Below are 18,192 nucleotides of genomic sequence, written 5' to 3' on the forward strand. Positions count from 1 at the left end.
GCATCTCTGGGTTATTTGTGGGGCATAGGAATTCATTTTTTCCCTTCAAAATATAGTCTGGCCCCCCACAAGGTCTGAGGGATAGTGGACCGGCCCCCTGCTGAAAAGTTTGCTGACCTCTGGTCTAAGGGGAAGTATGTAAGAAGTTATCTCAAGGAGGTGTGGCTTAGAGGAGCTGATAGTAAGGGATTGAACTCAGAAACAGGAATGGGTTGTCCTAAACCAGGGGTCATCAATATTGGTACCCTTCAGAAGTTGTGGACTCCCGCACCCATCATTCCTGACTATTGGCTATGCTGGCTAAAGCTGATGGGAGTCACAGTCTAATATCACCACATTGGACACCCTGTTGGCTGCTACGCCTGCTCTAAAAGGTGCTGCTGTTGGCAGGTGCCTAAGGCATGCCTTTGCAACCTAAATAGTTACCCATACTGTGGGCTTGGAGCTGCTTTTAATCAGAGGAGGCCATCCCATTGCAGATCTGTTGTTTATAATGGATGAAGTTGTGGTCTTTAAAAATCATTCCAACAAAGTGCCTCCTTGTTCCCAGCCCTGTGGGCAGATTCTGTTCATGAGTGTGGCCGGGGAGCGTCAGCTTATGCCATCATTTGCTCACAACCTCCCCCTCCTAGTCCACAAGGCAAGTGTGATTTTCAACAGGAATCAGAAATTCAGCTTACAAGACTTAACACCTTCATTGCATCTGCAAATTCGCAGCACTGTGGCATAAATCAAATGTTGGCTGATTCCAGCTGGGTCTGGAAGGTCATTAGGACAAGTAGAGACAATGGGAGGTTTGCCTTGGAACATAGTGAACAATGCAGTCAAGATGTAGCTCACTCAGCCCTCTTCATCTGCTTAAGGAAATGAAATCTGGAATCATGCTCTCTTTCCTCTGTTAAGTTTGGAGAGGGAGAATTTTAGTAAGTCAATCCATCATGAGCAGCAAGCCCACTGACACAAAAATACTTTGCAGAAGGGGTGTGCGTGTGTGTGTGTGTGTGTGTGTGTGTGTGTGTGTGTGTGTGTGACTCAAGGCACTAGGACCTAGGAGGAGTCCTAGCCAAACTGGCAGGAATTTCTTGCTTGGAGCTCAGACAACAAAGACAGAGTGTGGCTGGGTTTCTCTCTCTTAGCATCTCCACCCTGCGAGCTGAAAAACCGGTGAGTAGAGCTTACGCTTTCCCAGGCAGAAAGTAACAGATGCCAGATGCACAAGAGAGGGGGGAAGAAAGACCTCGCATTGCAAGTGAACAATGCCTCCCAACAAAAATCTCTTGACTGCAAAACTTGTGCTGAGATTGCATTGTTTTCAGAACATCGTTCCTGGACCTGTGAGCGTCTTTAAGTGCTGGCAGGGGGGAGCATTTTCTTAAACTTGGAGAAAGGAAGATAGGCTAGTGGGAATGTAAACTCCTTTTGCTACCCAACAGTGACAATAGGGTCAGAGACAGGTCACTGGCACTGAAGAGAATGAATGAAGGGACAGGGTTTGGCTAGCCGGATGAGAGGCAGAAGGAAAGCAACAGCTTTTTCCAGGATTTGTACCTGATTGCTGAGTCTAGGGCTTTAATCCCATTTCTGTTGTGTGAATCTGTGATGAGAAGATGTGAGCTGCATGTTAATAGCCCTGCACAGCCAAATGGTAGCGGTATAAGGTTTCCAGTCACCCAGAGCTTTCTTTCTGGTTTGGAGTTTTCCATTGCAAGAGGATACACTCTCTTGTGTCTTAGTTCATGCTCAAGATTATTTCTGTCATTCCTCCGCCCGCCCCCCTCTCCGCTCCGCTGCAGAAATTCAATTGACTCTCTTGTCCGCTCCCTCTTCCTATAGTAGTACTACGCCGCAGCCTCTGAACAATGAAAGGTGCGCTTGTAGTGGTGTGATGCACATACCTTCAGCAATTAAAAAATGCTTCATTAAGAGGGAAGGCGTGTGGGGGAGGGGATAAAAAAACCCCTCTTCCTGATTAGATGATGCAGCAGATTAACTGTGCAGGGGGAAATCTTGCAATTTAACATAAACTTATTCCAATGCCATTTGAATGTCAGGGATTCCCACCCACTGCCTCCCAGATTCTAATATCTGAAACTGATAGGTAGATCAGAGGAGGTATCTGAGGGACTGGTCACAGCTAGATCCTATCTAGATCTGGATTCCTAGCTAGATGTCTTCCTGGTTTATCAGCCATTTCAGTTTATAGTCCCCCATTTGACATAGCCCTGTGATTCAGCTTGTTGCCCCATCGGTGAATGGGCATGTTGAAAACCATGCAAATGGAGCTGGTGGTTCAGTCTTTGGGATGCTTAATCCCTCAGGGTTGCTTAGTCTGTCACTTCCTTGTATCCACCTACCAGCCGAAGTTCTTTTTTTCTGCCTTCAGTCTGCAGCCCCAACTACACTGCAGTGAACTTCTGTTCACTGGTCTTTAGTAGTTTGTGGATGGCTTGCTTTCTTAAATGGCAACCCTGGACATTTCTGTCCCAGTCTCACCTACTAAGCCAGATATAGCAAGGGATCCTTAGAATCTCTGGGGGCAACTCCATGCAATTGGTTGCATATTACTAAGTCTGCTCCATTGTATTGCCTAGAGTACACCCACCCTTCCCGGCACTTGAACCACACCCCCACATACAAGGAAGAAACCTTCTATGGTGTTACTCCAGGGGAAGTAAAACATAAGAGCAAAAGTGTGGGTTTCTTTTCACATCCAGGACCACCAATTGCCAGTTATTGGGTTGACTCATTTAATTCCTCCCTTTGCATCTTTCCCTTCTCCTGTTCCTCCTCTGCCTCAGCTTTACACCTCTAGGGCTCACCGAGCTATGGAACTTGATTTTGGACACTTTGACGAAAGAGATAAGGCGTCCAGAAACATGCGAGGCTCCCGTATGAATGGCCTGCCTAGCCCCACTCACAGTGCCCACTGTAGCTTCTACCGGACCAGGACCTTGCAAGCGCTGAGCAATGAGAAGAAAGCCAAGAAGGTGCGCTTCTACCGCAACGGGGACCGCTACTTCAAGGGAATTGTGTACGCTGTTTCCGGAGACCGCTTCCGAAGCTTTGACGCCTTGCTTGCTGACCTGACTCGGTCTCTGTCTGATAACATTAACCTGCCTCAGGGAGTTCGCTACATTTACACCATCGATGGCACCAGAAAGATTGGGAGCATGGATGAGCTGGAAGAAGGTAATTAGTAGGAAACAATGCTTGCTTGCTGGTGCAGGGAGGGCATGGGTGTGTGGAAGAGGCATGATCAGCTTAGAAAGCAACACACAGGAGTCCCACTACTTCAGCCCTCATTAGAGGAGCATGGGTCATGATCCAGTATATGAATGGCAAGGGCCTGGTTCACAGGATTGTTAAAAGAAGCAGCATTTCATCCATGGGTTCTTTTTCATGAATGGCAATAGAATTCATTCAGAACCTTGGGTATGGATCCTGTGAAGCTGCCTTTATTCCAGACTGTTGATCCATCTGGCCCAATATCTGATGGGTGGTAGCTTTCCATGGTCTCAGGTGGATGTCTCCCTTCAGCCCCCCTTTCTGATACCACTTCACAGAAGACTGGACACACATGCAAATCATGTGCTCAGTTCCTACAGGGACTGAGAAGAAAAACAGTGCCTATTAAAAGGAGTAGGAAGTTCTCCACTGGTTGTTTAATAAGGACTTTTCTCCCCATCATTTAAATGATGTTCTGGGGGGGGGGGGTCCTCAATGCACAGTGTATTTGCATGATTTCTGTACAAATTGTGGGCGTGTTTCTGTACTATGTCTGTGCTTGGGTGTGCTTGCATGTATATGCATTTGAAGTTGAGTTCATTTGGGGAAGGAGGGGGAAAGGTGCCAGGTATTCAAATATGTGCATAACAATTCGTATGTTGGTTTTGTCTGTTTATGGCTTTTGGGTATTATGTTCAGTCTGTCCATGGGGATGTCCTTTTGTGGGTCATTAGTGAGGTTGCCTGAGGGTGGTATGTGTACAGGGCAACTAGCATCATATGGAGGGCATTAAGGACCATGTCTATGTTTAGAGCATGTGTGCACATAAGTAGTCATACCCAGTATATTTGCAGGATGCATGTTCTTGTGCCGGAAATATTACTAGAAAGCATGGTGTTTCTGTTATGCCATTTGGGATTATGTCTGTGTGTTGATTTGGAGTGGGGAGGAGAAGCTGTTCTGAGTATTCCCTCAGGACCATGTCTGCAATATCACTCTCTGTGCCGCCTTGTACCCAATGCATCAGTGCTTCTGCTTTGTATTAAAGGGGGTGTGCCCAGGATTTCTGTAGGAGCGACTGTGAATAAGAATGTGTATCCATGTGGTTGGAGGATTTGTGGAAAGTGCTATTCCACATGGGTGTGTCTGGGTGAAGCTGTGTCTCGGTAGGGTGCGTGTGAACAATTTGCACTATGTTCTGCAAGGTATATGCATGCATTTATGTAGCCATTCCTTAGAGGCATAGTTGTGCAGAGTCGCCGGTCTGTAAATGTGACTCAGTGACTGCAGCATGCAAAGTCACCAACTCCAAATGCCCAAACCTCACATTGTGAGTCATGCAAAAAACACAAAGTAGATTGCCTTAAAACTTGTAAGATTATTTAAGATGATTTAATAAAAACACATTGCTGATGTGATCTTTAGTTTATCATTTGTGCTAAAGGATGCTTTTTTATTGCTCTTCATTACTGCAACAATTTTTTAAAAAATGTTTTATAATACAAGTTGAGCTTTCTCATGCTTCCAGTACCTGTGGCTTTGCAAAACGTTTTTTCATGTGGGGTGGGGGGAACAAGGTTGAAGGGGGTGAAAACCACAGGATTTGCCATCCATGTGCATCAGTGTGACTGCAGGGTGTGTCCCTTTGTTTGGGGCGACTGTGTTCAGTGTCTCTGTAAGGTGCATCTGTGGCAGCTCAGAAGGGAAGCTACATGGAGATGCCCCAGGGGGAAGGTGTGTCTGCTGAAGTGAGAGAGGTGTAGTAGATGTGGGTGTGGATCTGTCAAAGGGGGCAGTTGGAGTATGAAAGGGGGCGGAGGAGGAATGTTTGCAGTGCTATGCCTGTTAAAAGGAGGCAGGAATGGATAGAGAGATTGACTAAAAGAGGGAATTCAGGCATGGTGATGCAGCAGAGTCTGGCATGTCTAATATTTCTCACAGCGTTCCATGGCGAGTTTGGAGATTCCTGCAGAGTCGTATTTTGTGATAAAGTGAGGAGTCATCCTCTTTTTTAAAAAAAGATTGCCACTCTCCATGGTATATCTGAGAGGCAAATGAAAGGTTTGTTCCTAGTATGTATATCTAAATAAGCATCTTTAAAAGCATTGATTGTATGGTTCCAGTCCTTTCTAAAGGTGGAGATTCTGGATATCTGTGTCCACAGCTGCTACCTTTTTTGTTTGTCAAGGTGGATGCACAAATAGATTTCTGCTCATTGTGTGCCTGGAGATGCAAAGGTTAAATCCCATGTTGCTTCTCATCCCTCTCAGGCAACATTTCCATGTACTCTTAAGTTGCAGAGGTACTCTGCCACTTGTCTTTAAGCCAGTGAGTTGCCATCTTGAATGATGTCATCCCATGGAAATGCTGTCCCTGAAGCTAGGATTTCCAATAATGACATCATGGTGTCAGCAATCAACCAGGCCTGCTTTGTTACCATTTTGCCATAGGCAGGAAACTGATGTGCATTGAACATGAAGAGGGCAACATTCAGTTGCGGTGGCTGCTGATGCTACTGAGGCTGCTGTAAGTCTTCATGCTTTGTTTCAGCACCTGAGTTCCATCTTTAAAGCAGAAATCCAAGTGTTTTCCCCATTCACCTTGCCTCCTGGCTTTTTGTTAACACATATGACTCCTGCTCTGCCTTCCTCTCTTAGGAAGCAACATCTTTGCACTACAGAAAAAGAAAGAAAGAGAATAAACTCAACTGTACATGTACATTTGTGTGTCTTTGAGAAGAGTGGGGATAATGAAGTTTGAAAATAGCTGGAGCAAAGCCACTGCAGTTGTTCCCCTCTATCTTTGTTACCTGTGCCTTATCTGTCTTTTCTTCTCTTCCCTTCCAACTTTATGATTCTATGGTTCTCTTGATCCTCCCCCCCCCCGCCCAAACTTTCTGGCAAAATCAAATTGGAATCTACTTGGGGCAGGGAGCTGATGTGTTTGCATTGCTACTCAGTAAAGTCCCATGTATACTGATGATGCTACTGAGATAATTAAAATCATAATCATAAAGCCACAAGGATTTACTACTAAAAACTCATATGGGATTTTGGGTGGGTGGAGGAGACAACGTGGATTTGCTGCTATAGTTACAATGGAACAATACCCTCAAACAAGCTCAGGATGAGTTGTTTTACCCCTGCAATTATATATTCATATTTGTCCACATGCACAAGTGCACACGCACACGTGGGGGCATTTGTGTGGAAGCCTTGTGGTGTAAAGGGTCACTGCATCTGGCTGTTAACCAGGAGGCTGGTGATTTTTTTATTTTTTATTTAAAAAATATTAAACCATTTTAACAAAACAATTATCAATCATTCTTTGTTTTTCTTGGCAGGTCTCGTCCTAAAATCCCTAACAAAAGCACTTCTGGCTTCTTTACAAATGTCATTTTAAACATTTTTTTTCAATTCATTATATATCATCTCCCAATTTTTTTTAACTTCTCTACATTTCCACCACATATGATACAAGTTACCTTCTTTTTATTTACATTTCCAACATATATTTGACCCAGTTTTGTACATTTTTGCCATTTGTACTGGTGTAATATACCATCTATGCATCCTTTTTAGGTAATTTTCTTTCAAAAGAGAATAATCTGTAAATTTCAAGTCCACCTTCTACAGCTTTTCCCAACCCTCAAATTGTATATTGTGTCCTATATCTTGTGCCCATTTGATCAGAACTGCTTTGACCTCCTCATCTTTTGTTTCCCATTCTAGCAGAACGCTATATGCTTTCTTCAGCAGCTTCACTATTTCTTCGATAGCCTCCTTTTGAAATCTGGAGGTTGGGTAGCTAAACCAGAGGCTGGTGATTTGAGCCTGCCTAGGGATGGCTATGGGCAGGATTCCTGCACTGCAGGGGGTTGGACTAGATGACCCTCAGCATTCCTTCCAATTCTATGATTCTAATTTTTATTTCCAATCCCTGAAAAGTACTGCTTATGCTTGATACTTTGATATGGCTATGACAGGCTTGTTCACACATCACACATTTGTTTAGGCAAGCCTATACAGACATATAGATGTTGGTGTGCTTTAATCTCTTTTTCCATTAATTTTAATTATTTTGAATTGTTTTTAATTGTTTTGAACTGATTTGTAATAATTTAAATATTTCTTTCCAAGTGCTTAGTGGCTTTACTGCAATCAAGAAGTGTATAAATTTTGTTAAATCAGTCAAATATATTACACTGGGTGTAGGTGCAAGCTAAGATTATACAGGTTTGTATGAAACAATGATTGCTTGTTGATTTGTACAGTTCAACTCTTCTGTGCACAGGTCCACAAACTGTACATTTGTTGAATGTAACATGTAAACACCACTTAAATGTCTACATTTCATTTATCTTTCCTGGTATTTAAATGCAATGAGTTGTTCACATATTATACCATGCACAGGTACAAGCTGCCTCTCTACACATGTACAAATGTGTGTTTTTGTTTATTTGTACAGTTCATCTATTGTCTAACACAGAGAATGCCCATACACTTAATGTTACATGTGTATGAATATACAGTTCAAATATTTGTTGAACATAGACAGTACACTCATTGAATGTAACATGCAGGTACCCCTATGATGTAACATGCAGGTACCCCTATGATGTGCTTGGGAAATCTGGCAAACTGATTTGCCTCTCTTGGTTACTCCAGGCACAGGTCCAGAAGAATTCAATCCAGTCCCAAAACACAGCCTTCATTAAGCACACACCCTGCTTTCTAACAGCACTTTGCCTGGATCTACTGAAATACAAAAAGCTTTGTCAAAGCCTCATAGAATTGTAGAGTTGGAAGGGACCCCAAGGGCCAACTAGTCCAACCCCCTCAAATGCAGGAACCGTAACCTCTATTACTGTTCACATGATGAGAAAGAGGGTTAGAACCCTGTGCTTGTGTCACCATGCGCGGAGGTGTTTCAGTAGGTGGAGCTAATATTGAGAAATGTTCGGTTCCAAGTATGGCCCCCACCCCCAAAAAACAATAGTTGCTGAACAAGGTTTTGCACCCGGTGGTAAAGAATTCTATAATGAAGTTGTGGGATATCCTGCTACAAAATATGTGATACTAATCATTAGCTGATAATACTCTAAAAGGGATTAGATACATTAATTGAGAAGGGAAATTTATCAGTAGCTACTTTTTAGGATCGCCCAAATCAGACTTGGGGTGTCTTTGGTCCTGCTTAACAGGGGACAGTCCTCTATTTCAGGGATGGAGAAGCTGTTTCAGAACAAGAGCCACATTACAGAAACATTTCAGGTGGGCAGTATGTGGCAGCAGGGGCTGGTCCAGAAGCAGAAGACCATTGGCTTTGGTTGAGATTACAGTCGTACCTCGGAAGTCAAATGGAATCCGTTCTGGAAGTCCGTTTGACTTCTCAAACATTTCGAAACCAAGGCATGGCTTCCGATTGGCTGCAGGAAGCTCCTGCAGCCAATCAGAAGCTGCAGAAGCTGCATCAGACGTTCAGGTTCCAAAGAACATTCGCAAACCGGAACACTCACTTCCAGGTTTGCGGCGTTTGGGAGCCAAAATGTTCGACACACAAGGCATTCGGGATCCAAGGTATGACTGTACAATAATTTTATGTTCAACAACCCAGTTGGCATCGGAGTGGGAAGAGACAGATACCTTTACTCTGAGGGTAAGGAAACCTTTTCAGCCTGAGGATCACATTCTCTCCTGGGGAAACTTTTGGGGATCACATGGAAGTGGTGGGTGTGACCAGAGGCAAAAGTGGGTGAAGCATCTGATTCGACTATCTGAAGGTGTCCTTATTTGAAGGACTGCCTACTCCAAGTCAGGTTTAAGAATAAATATGTAGAAGCAAAGAAAAGAGAACAGGAGCCTTGAAGTTACCCATCAATCATTAATGCCTGGAGAGCAGATTGAGAAAGCCTATAGGTCACCTGATCTCAATCTCCCCTCCTATGTACTGTACTTCTGCTTAAATTAGAATCATTATTTCTAAATTTACACCTGTAATTACGATTCAGCACATGCACATTTTATGCAAACACATGTGCTTTTTCTGCCTTCTCATTTGTCACTGCAAAAATGGTCACATTAATAGAATCTCTGAATACCAGCCTCTTATGTTCTGGCCAGTTTCATAGTCATTGATCTCCTGAAGAGTTCAGATGGAGCTTGATGGATCAAAGTAAAGCATAATCTGGTTTCTCTGAAAGTTCTGTAAAACTGTAGTTTGAAACATAATTGACATAGTACCTAGTACGTTCAACATTTGTACTGCTAGGTAAAATCCTATGTTCTGTATGCAGACTTTGTAAAAGGTGTTATAGGACTTTTGACAGCAGGGCTACAGAATGCCCAGAACGACTAGGCCCGTTTCTCATCCTGGTGCCCTCCAGATGTTCTGGACTACAACTCCAAAACATCTAGAGGGTGCTAGAATGGCATAGGTAGCTATAGAGAACTCAGTGAAATAATTCTATGACTCTGGGAATGTGAATGCCAATGCTATATTTAATGCCTGCAAGGGCTGTCGGCAGCAGAGTGAGCAGCCGTGCTTCCTTGAGTTTGCTGAAGGCTAGCTAGAAATGAAAATAGACATTAATGGGCTATGATCTATGATATATTGCCAGCATTTGCACCTGATGTAGTAGTTATAGCACAATGCATTTCATTTCAGGGAGTGACTTTCTTGCTCATGGTTTGGGGCAAGGTTCATGCATCAGGAATGCTAGAAGAAAACAGGCTTCCATGAGGAAAACGAAGTCCTTTGCACAGTAGGTTTGGCTGTCCTTGCACATTGGTTTATTAGGCTACCTTGTCCCAAACTAAATGGTTTCAAAATGCCAGTGCAATGGGCGATGGTGGAGCTGCTGCATCTCCCATCTGATTCTTCCACTGGCCCTTTTGTATCTCCTGCTTTCTGTAGACAAACCGGATCTCAGTTTCATCTCATGATGTGCAGGGTGGGAGGATGCATGAAAGGATCATAGAATCGTAGAATTGTAGAGTTGGAAGGGATCCTGAAGATCATCTAGTCCAACCCCCTGCAGGGGGGTTGATATGAAGATGAACAAAGTGAGAAACTCCACCCTGTAATGTTATAAATTGTAGGCAGAATCTAGAACAAGGTTGGGGAACTTTTTTTTCTCCCAAAGACTGGATCCCTCAAGTGAAAGAGCTCTGTTGCCTGCTTTGCCAACTCATTGTAGAATGGGAGAAATGGAGAAGGGGGAGTGGGAGTGGATGTGCTTTAGGCGAAATGCATGGGCTTGGTTAACAGGTCTGGTGGGCTGTGATAGGTCTGTTGGCCAGAGGTTCTCCACGTTGGATCTACAGGTTGTGGTCTAGTAGCAACTCAACAGAGTCCATTCATTTATTCACTCATTTTATGACTGACACATTTTATTAGTGAAACCTTAAAAAGGACAACAGAACTAGTAAATCATACGACAATAACAGGGGCGCCGACTTATAAAAAATATTGGGGGGCGGGGCCCATACCGACTTATAAAAAATATTGGGGGGGCCCAAGACCTCCAAACCGCTGCTGCTGGGGGAACGAAAGGGGCGAGCCCCGGGCTGCCCCGACCTTAAGTGAACCTGTGAGGGCCCGCCCTTTGCGGCAGCCGATTGGCTGCCGCCGTGGGCGGTGAATATTAATGAGCTAGGGGGAATCCCCGCTTCTCGCGGGGCTGACGCCAGCCCCGCGAGATTGTTGATGGGTCGAGAACCCGCAACCCCACCCCCTCTCTAGATCGGGAGTGGCTTTGTTTTAACTCATTACTGAATGTATTTTAAAAGGTAACTATCGTCAAACAAGGAAAATAAAAAATACCAACATAATTTTGTGATTTTACAAAGCATAATATAACTAATATTTTTTTTTAAATTATTGGGGGGGCGGAGCGCCCCCAAACGAATTTTTGAGGGGGCTCGGGCCCCCTCAGGCCCCATGGAGTCGGCGCCTATGGACAATAATGCTAAACACACCAAATAAAAAAACCAAAATCCAATAAAGCAGCCACTGGAATGGCTTTGTGGAAAATCAATGTGTAAGCAGATAACAGAGAGGGAGGCATAAGGAAGCCAGTGAAAAGGAGGGCTGTTATCTTGTTAAGCGGCATAGATGCCAACTCCCTGGGGTGCCCGAGCACCCACAAAATTTCCCATGAAGGGGGCAGGCATCCACAAAGTTTGGTGCCAGGGCCAGGCATGCTGCATGGCACCCATGGCCCCAGGCACCCATGATCGCAGAGCCAAGTTGGCACTCCTGTTAAGTGGGGTCTGGTGAAGGGGGCAATATATGGACCTCTCAGTCAAGCGAAGTCATATGCCATCGTTATTGCCAAATAAAGTCATACTTCACTGGGATAAGTGGCTTCATATGTTGTTTGCTCATGTGCACCACAAGAGCCCTCCAACAGGCAGCAAAGTCCATTGGCTTAGTACTCCCCTTCAAAACCTTAAGATGATGAGTTAATTTTTCTTAAGACAATTCAAACTGAACTGTATCCAACCAGCAGGGATGGATGGACCAGCCTACTGCCAATTATCTGTCAATTTTGCATGCCTTCAATCATAGGTCCATTCCATCTTGGTTTTGAAGGAAAAACACACACACATGAAAAATTCAGATGTAAATTGTATGGGCTTTAGGCACATTGTTCCCATGCATTTCCCCTTTCATGGACAAACAAGGCAGTCATGTAAATAGGTCTGTAGCTTAGGGCTCAACTTGATCTGATGTTAATTTTGTGTGGATGCACATTTGTTTGGTTATGCAAATAGCATAACCTGAACAGCCCCAGATCCATCAGAGGTGGGGTGTTCAACTTCTTCTCATCCTTTCATGGACTTGTGTAGCTCCCCAAAGCTGTTGTTTGCAGACTTCCCTTGAAATGCAAAAGGAGCAGTGATTTTTGTTTGGATCATGGCAGAGAGAGAGAGAGAGAGAGAGAGAGAGAGAGAGAGATAGACTGAAACTGCTCATCCCACACAGTCCAGAGGCTTCCCCAAACATTCCATTTACATAACAAAAGCATACATCCTAATTGCATTGATGCAATTATAGTCACATGTGGCATTGTCTATATAGGAAGCAGTGCTGGTGGTCTCTCCAAAATATCACAGAATCTGACTTCTGTACTCCTTTGTTTCTATAGTATATTATTAGGGACACCTCTTTTCTAAAAGCCCAGCACATTCACAAAACATTCCCTTTTCTATCTAGACACACTTCTAGAATCCAGAAATATTAGCTAAATTAGCTTCAGCATGGTATGGTGCCCCCCCCCTTCTAACAGCTTGTGTCATTCTGAAAAGGATACAGTCGTGCCCCCTCAGGGGGGATGCCCTCCCTGCTGTGCAGATATTATATTATTTGTTATGCTAGCAGCTGTCCCTGGAGGGTCTGATTGATTTGTACAAACAAGGACAGAGGCTCTAGGAAAGACAAAGCTTGAAATATTTCAAACCTCAATATTTTAGGGGGTTTCAGAGCCTTCTTATGTGGGTTGATTTAAAGTTCAGGTGACAGAGGAAAGGGCAGATGTAGAGAAATTCCAGATGGGTTCTAAACATGTGTGATTCCCACTCAAATTGTAAATCCCTGTAAAGTGGAAAGCTGAGAAATGCAATCCAAGTATGGCACATAATGGATGATGGGAGAGAGCTCAGCTGACAGTCAGAGAAATTGGCCGTTGCCCTCCGGAGAGTATTCATTCAAATGAGTTTTCATGGCTGAATTTCAAAATGGCCTCAACACGAAGTGTTCATATCGAACTGATTGCCAATGCAGAACCTGATGCTTTTTTGAAGTTTGCACGCAACATGTTTGAGGTGTAAAATATGTATTTTTTTACAGGAGGTGAAAGTAATCTGTGCATGAGGCAAACACACACACGCTTGCAGTTACATGTGTCATGAGGTGAGATTGTCTGTAGCTCCCTTTTTTGTTGGAGCTGCATCAGCAGAGATCATTCCATATGCAACTAAAGGGTTAATTCTGTTAGTATTCACAAGTGAAGAGGGGGGCAGGTAGAGGTGTTGCTTAGCAACCAAGCAGAGTACCATTATGTTTGCTGCTGAGGTAGCATGTGCTCTGATTGATGAATGAGTTCTTGATCTGTATGTTTGGTTGAGTTTCTCCCTGCTATGTATGAGGCCTGAAGCAAGAAAGACAAGAGCCCTCTGTATATGTCTCCTCCAGTTATATAGCTTTTGTTTGGTTTTCCTCAGCAAAGTGTTATCAGCGTTTCTTTCTCTCTTTTGACTCCATCTCTGTTATTTAATTGACTTTACTAACACCTTTTCCTCCAGAGGGCTTCTTTCCCTCATTGGCAGCCATTTTGAGGGGCAAGTACCTATGGTGGCTCTTATTTTTCTAAGCCTACCCACAAACCACAGGCTTCTACAGTCACACACATCACTCCATCCAGGCAAGAAAGAGGTATCACTACGGTTCTCGGACACACAATAGGTGTGCAAAAGTGTGTGAGGAGGGCACAAAGCAGGGCTGATGAGGGGTGTGGCCCAGGAAGAGTCCGGGGGGACATATACATACAGGATTCTTTTTGACCATAACTCACCGGAACCAAGAATGCCAGTTCGAATAAAATGTTGGAGGGGGGCAGGTAAGCCCCGTCCTGCATAATTGATCACAAGGTGTGACACACACACCATTTGAATGGCAATACCTATAAACTTTTGGGGCCTTCAAATATTTTACTGGGGGGTGGGGGCAAAGGGACTTTGTCCCCTAGGAGTTGGCTGAGTTGGAACTAGGTTCTGGCACCTCCCAGGTGGGTGCCACTGCCATTCTAAAAGAATGGGGTGGGGGGTGTTCATGGTGAGTTCCAGTACCTATTTTTCTAGAAAAATAGCACCGGATATATACATACATAATTTTATAGGTATGCTGCCTTTCCATGGTTAAAGCCATGCTCAATGCAGCTTACCACATGAAAAAATACATAATTAGAAATATAAGAAAAGTAGTCATAACCAATGAGTAAAAAAAGTACACAGCCAAATTGATTTTTCCCCACATAAATCATAATATCTAAAATAAAGATACAAAAAATTAGTATCAATTACAGCAGCAATCCCCACCCCCACCCAAACCCCAGCCCAAGCGTCTGTTTAGCAGCCTCAGCTTTTGTAGCTGGAGTCAGTCCAGGCCTTCCCTTCCTTGATCAGGTGGCAAAAGTCCTGCAAGTCAGGGAGCAGGTTTTCTAGGATTCACAGCAAGAATAATCTTTGGCCTTTTCAGCAGCCTCAGTTTCTATAAAGAGCCCTGGAGGAGCACATTCAAATGGTAAATTCCTGTAAAGTGAAAGCTGAGTCTTGGGTTCCCACCTCTGGAATACATCATGGGAAATATGGGTTTGCTATCATGAAATGTTAGTCTGCAAATGTGGTCTCTCAGTCTTTTTTGAAAAACTCTTGAACTTTCAGCGCTTTTACATATGTAACAAAATTTATAGGCTACTTAATAAAATAAAAGTCTGCAATTGGTTTACATGGCACTCACCATGAAGTTGTTACAGTAAGCACCACACTTTTAATATGTGGGTGGGGGGAGGTTCAGTATCCCCAGGAAGAAAAAGACCAGGTTTATATAAAATAGTAAAAAATGTTTACAGGAAAATACCAATAGGATTTACAGACTATCAAAACAAGCAGGTGAGCAAACATAATAAAACTCTCAGTATACAGTGGAACCTCGGTCTCTGAAGCTGAATGATTTGGAACCTGAAATCATGCCGAAAACCTGGAAGTGAATGCTTCCATTTTCGAATGCGTCTCAGATGTCAACCAGCTTCTGAAGCACGTTTCTCCATTTTCTCCATTGAAATTGCCGACAGCCCATTGTGCCTCGGTTGTCGAATGTTTCGGAAGTCAAAAGCTCTTCCGGAACAGATTCCGTTTGACAACCGAGGTTCTACTGCATATATAAAACCAAGAGAGTTTAAGAATGTCTGCCTTGCCTAAACAAAAGCATTTTTAGCAAGCATTAAAAACAACACAACAGAGACATCTGGTTGTAGAGCACAGGTGCTATCAGTGTTTAAAAGGGAAGTACCAGTACGCAACTATGTCATAACTATGTCATAATCAGAGTGTGCTTTTCCCTTTCAAAAGCTAGAAAATCCTAAGAAAAGATGCAGACCCCAGGTCTGCTCTTTCTTCATCTCCTCCATCTCCCGTGGGGCAGAATTAGGTTGAGAGTGGTCTGGAGGCAGTCTATCACCAACCCAATAGTAGTAATGTTTTGAGTTCTGCCAGGCTCAAATCAGATTTCATTAAGATGAGCCATTTCCCCAGCCAAGATTTAATAAGCTCTAATTCCTCCCAGCCATTATCTTCTAACTCTCTGCTCTCTTTCCTTCCCATCTAGCTGGTGCTTCTACATTCATTCATTCATTCATTTGTATACCATCCTTCAACCAAACAGGCAGTTCAAAACATAAAAATCAAGCAGGAGAGAAAAAGGAACAGGTTTCTCCTCTGACTTGAATAGAAATACAAGCTGGACAATCATTCCAAAGTCACGAAGCCAATTCAGACTAATAGGCAACCATGATATTGCAAATGGACCTGTGATAGAATGGCTTGCATGCTCCCTCCTGCTCCCCTCTTAAAAACCATCAAAAAGAGATCAGAAACTTTAACTTCCACTTTTAAGCAAACCATAATTTTCCGTTACCTCCAAACTCAGGAATAAGTGATTTGCTTAAACAGTGGTTTCAGAACATACTACAGGTTGATTGCAGCTTCTCCCAAGTTTGGATGTAACGTGGGATGGTGGTTTGTTAATAATAATAATAATAATAACAATAATAGCAGAAGTGAACGTTAAGAAATGTTCTCCTCATCATAGATGTACAAAAAGACGTCAGGTAGGATCATTCATGTACAGTGGTACCTCAGGTTAAGTACTTAATTCGTTCTAGAGGTCCGTTCTTAACCTGAAACTATTCTTAACCTGAAGCACTACTTTAGCTAATGGGGCCTCCTGCTGCTGCCGCATCGCTGGAGCCCGATTTCTGTTCTTATCCTGAAGCAACTTTCTTAACCTGAAGCATATGTAACCTGAGGTACCACTGTAGTGGGGAACTGGTTTTCAGCTGATATCTAAGACAACCAAATACATTTGCCTTGTATTGGAGGTAAGTGTCATAGTCCCCCAAGACTCAGATTTCTGAGCATGTGGAGGGTGGAGGAGTTTTGGTAATATCTCTTGGGAGCGCCCTCCCTGTGGAACACCCTTCCATCAGATGTCAAGGAGATTAAGAACTACACAATTTTTGGAGACATCTGAAGGCAGCCCTGTATCGGGAAGTTTTTAACGTGGCTGGGGAAACCTAGCCAGATGGACAGGGTATAAATAATAACATTATTATTAATATTATTATTATTATTATTATTATTAACCAGACAAGCCGTCTGGTTGTCTGAGTGGTTAGCTACATACAAGCTAGGAACAAAAGAAAACAAAACAAAAAAATAGGGAGAACTGCTGGATCAGCCAATAGTCCATATACAGTGGTACCTCTGGTTACAAACTTAATTCATTCCGGAGGTCCGTTCTTAACCTGAAACCGTTCTTAACTTGAGGTACCACTTTAGCTAATGGGGCCTCTTGCTGCTGCCGCACCGCCGACATGCGATTTCTGTTCTCATCCTGAAGTAAAGTTCTTAACTCGAGCTACTACTTCCAGGTTAGCAGAGTCTGTAACCTGAAGTGTTTGTAACCTGAGGTGTTTGTAACCCAAGGTACCACTGTAGTCCATCATCCTGTTTTCACAATGGCCAACCAGATACCTACATGATAAGCCCACAAACAGAATCTGAACACAGCAGCACTCTTCTCACCTGTGATTCTCAGCAACTGGTACTCAGAAGCATAATGTTTATAGCATTGCAATAATATTCAGGGTGTGTTTCTTGAATCGTGGTACAGCCACTTAGAGTTGTCAAAGCCAGACTTGCCTGTTACACTTCTGGTATTGCACTGAGTAGTAAAAGAATTTCAACATCTTGAATGGTGTTGCATATGGTCCGTGGATAGGATTACGTCTCTGCTGTAAATATCATTGGGTGGGTGGGGGAAAGTTGACACATATTTCCCACTCCCCTTCAAGGGTATTTTTGTCACTCATTCTCACCAATCCACTTGATTCCCAGTTCTCCTGAACTGACAATTTACATACTATTAGGGTATTCTAGTACCATGTGCTGATTGATTGATTGATTGATTGATTGATTGATTGCCTTGATCCATCGACTCCCTGTACAAGAAAATTTACAAGCAGAAGTGATTTAAAATATATGCAATTTAGTTCCATAAAATTCCATTTGTAAAATCCAAGCAGAAACAACAGTGACTCAATTAAAGCAACAATAAAATGTTCATTATGGAAAGCCTAGCAGCTTGGCAGAGATGTTGAACGGATTTTACCCCCTCCAAGAAGAAAGGGAGAAGGAAGGTTTGCTTGATTGAAGATGGAGAAAAACACACACACACACACGAACATGACTAAATATATAAATGTATTTCCTCCACACCAGCTCACCTATGCTGTTGTATGAGCATTAGTGCTGTAGACACAATGGAATAAGTAAGTGCTATTCATTCATTTGCTTTAAGCTTATTAAAGGCTTCCTTGTGCTATAAACCTTGCCATATGCTGAGTGAAATGAGCTTCTACTCAGCATCCTGAGCTTTCTGTAAACACCTAAGGACATGCAAGGACACAGGCTCTTGCGGAGGGTGCTTTGAGGAAACAGTGAGGTAAAAAGAAGTCAGCATTAATTAGTGACCCTCAATAAGGATAATTGTAGTCCAAAATATCAGGAGGGAACCAGGCTGATGAAGACTTGTCTGGACCTAGTGCAGAAGTGAATGCATCCCTTATCCAGTGACACCTGCTCATCTTTTGCTACAGAAGATGGACTTCTTTTTCCCTTCTGAAGA

At 43.3% G+C, this 18,192-nt stretch overlaps 1 protein-coding gene across 4 annotated transcripts in view; it reads left to right on the forward strand.

Annotated features, from left to right (window-relative positions):
- Nucleotides 1-1,046: 1,046 nt before the first annotated feature.
- Nucleotides 1,047-18,192, forward strand: part of DCX (doublecortin) — a 114,504-nt gene continuing 97,358 nt past the window's right edge. For 3 of the 4 annotated variants that reach the window (XM_083722430.1, XM_083722431.1, XM_083722432.1), the window contains exons 1-2: nt 1,047-1,164; nt 2,799-3,189. In XM_083722430.1, coding sequence (XP_083578556.1) covers nt 2,826-3,189 — 364 coding nt within the window. In that variant the 5' untranslated portion in view covers nt 1,047-1,164; nt 2,799-2,825. The remainder of the gene's footprint in view (nt 1,165-2,798; nt 3,190-18,192) is intronic. The other variant, XM_083722433.1, reaches the window with a different exon arrangement.

Source organism: Podarcis gaigeae (assembly GCF_964106915.1).
Source record: "Podarcis gaigeae genome assembly, chromosome: Z".
In the NCBI taxonomy this organism is placed as follows: domain Eukaryota; kingdom Metazoa; phylum Chordata; class Lepidosauria; order Squamata; family Lacertidae; genus Podarcis; species Podarcis gaigeae.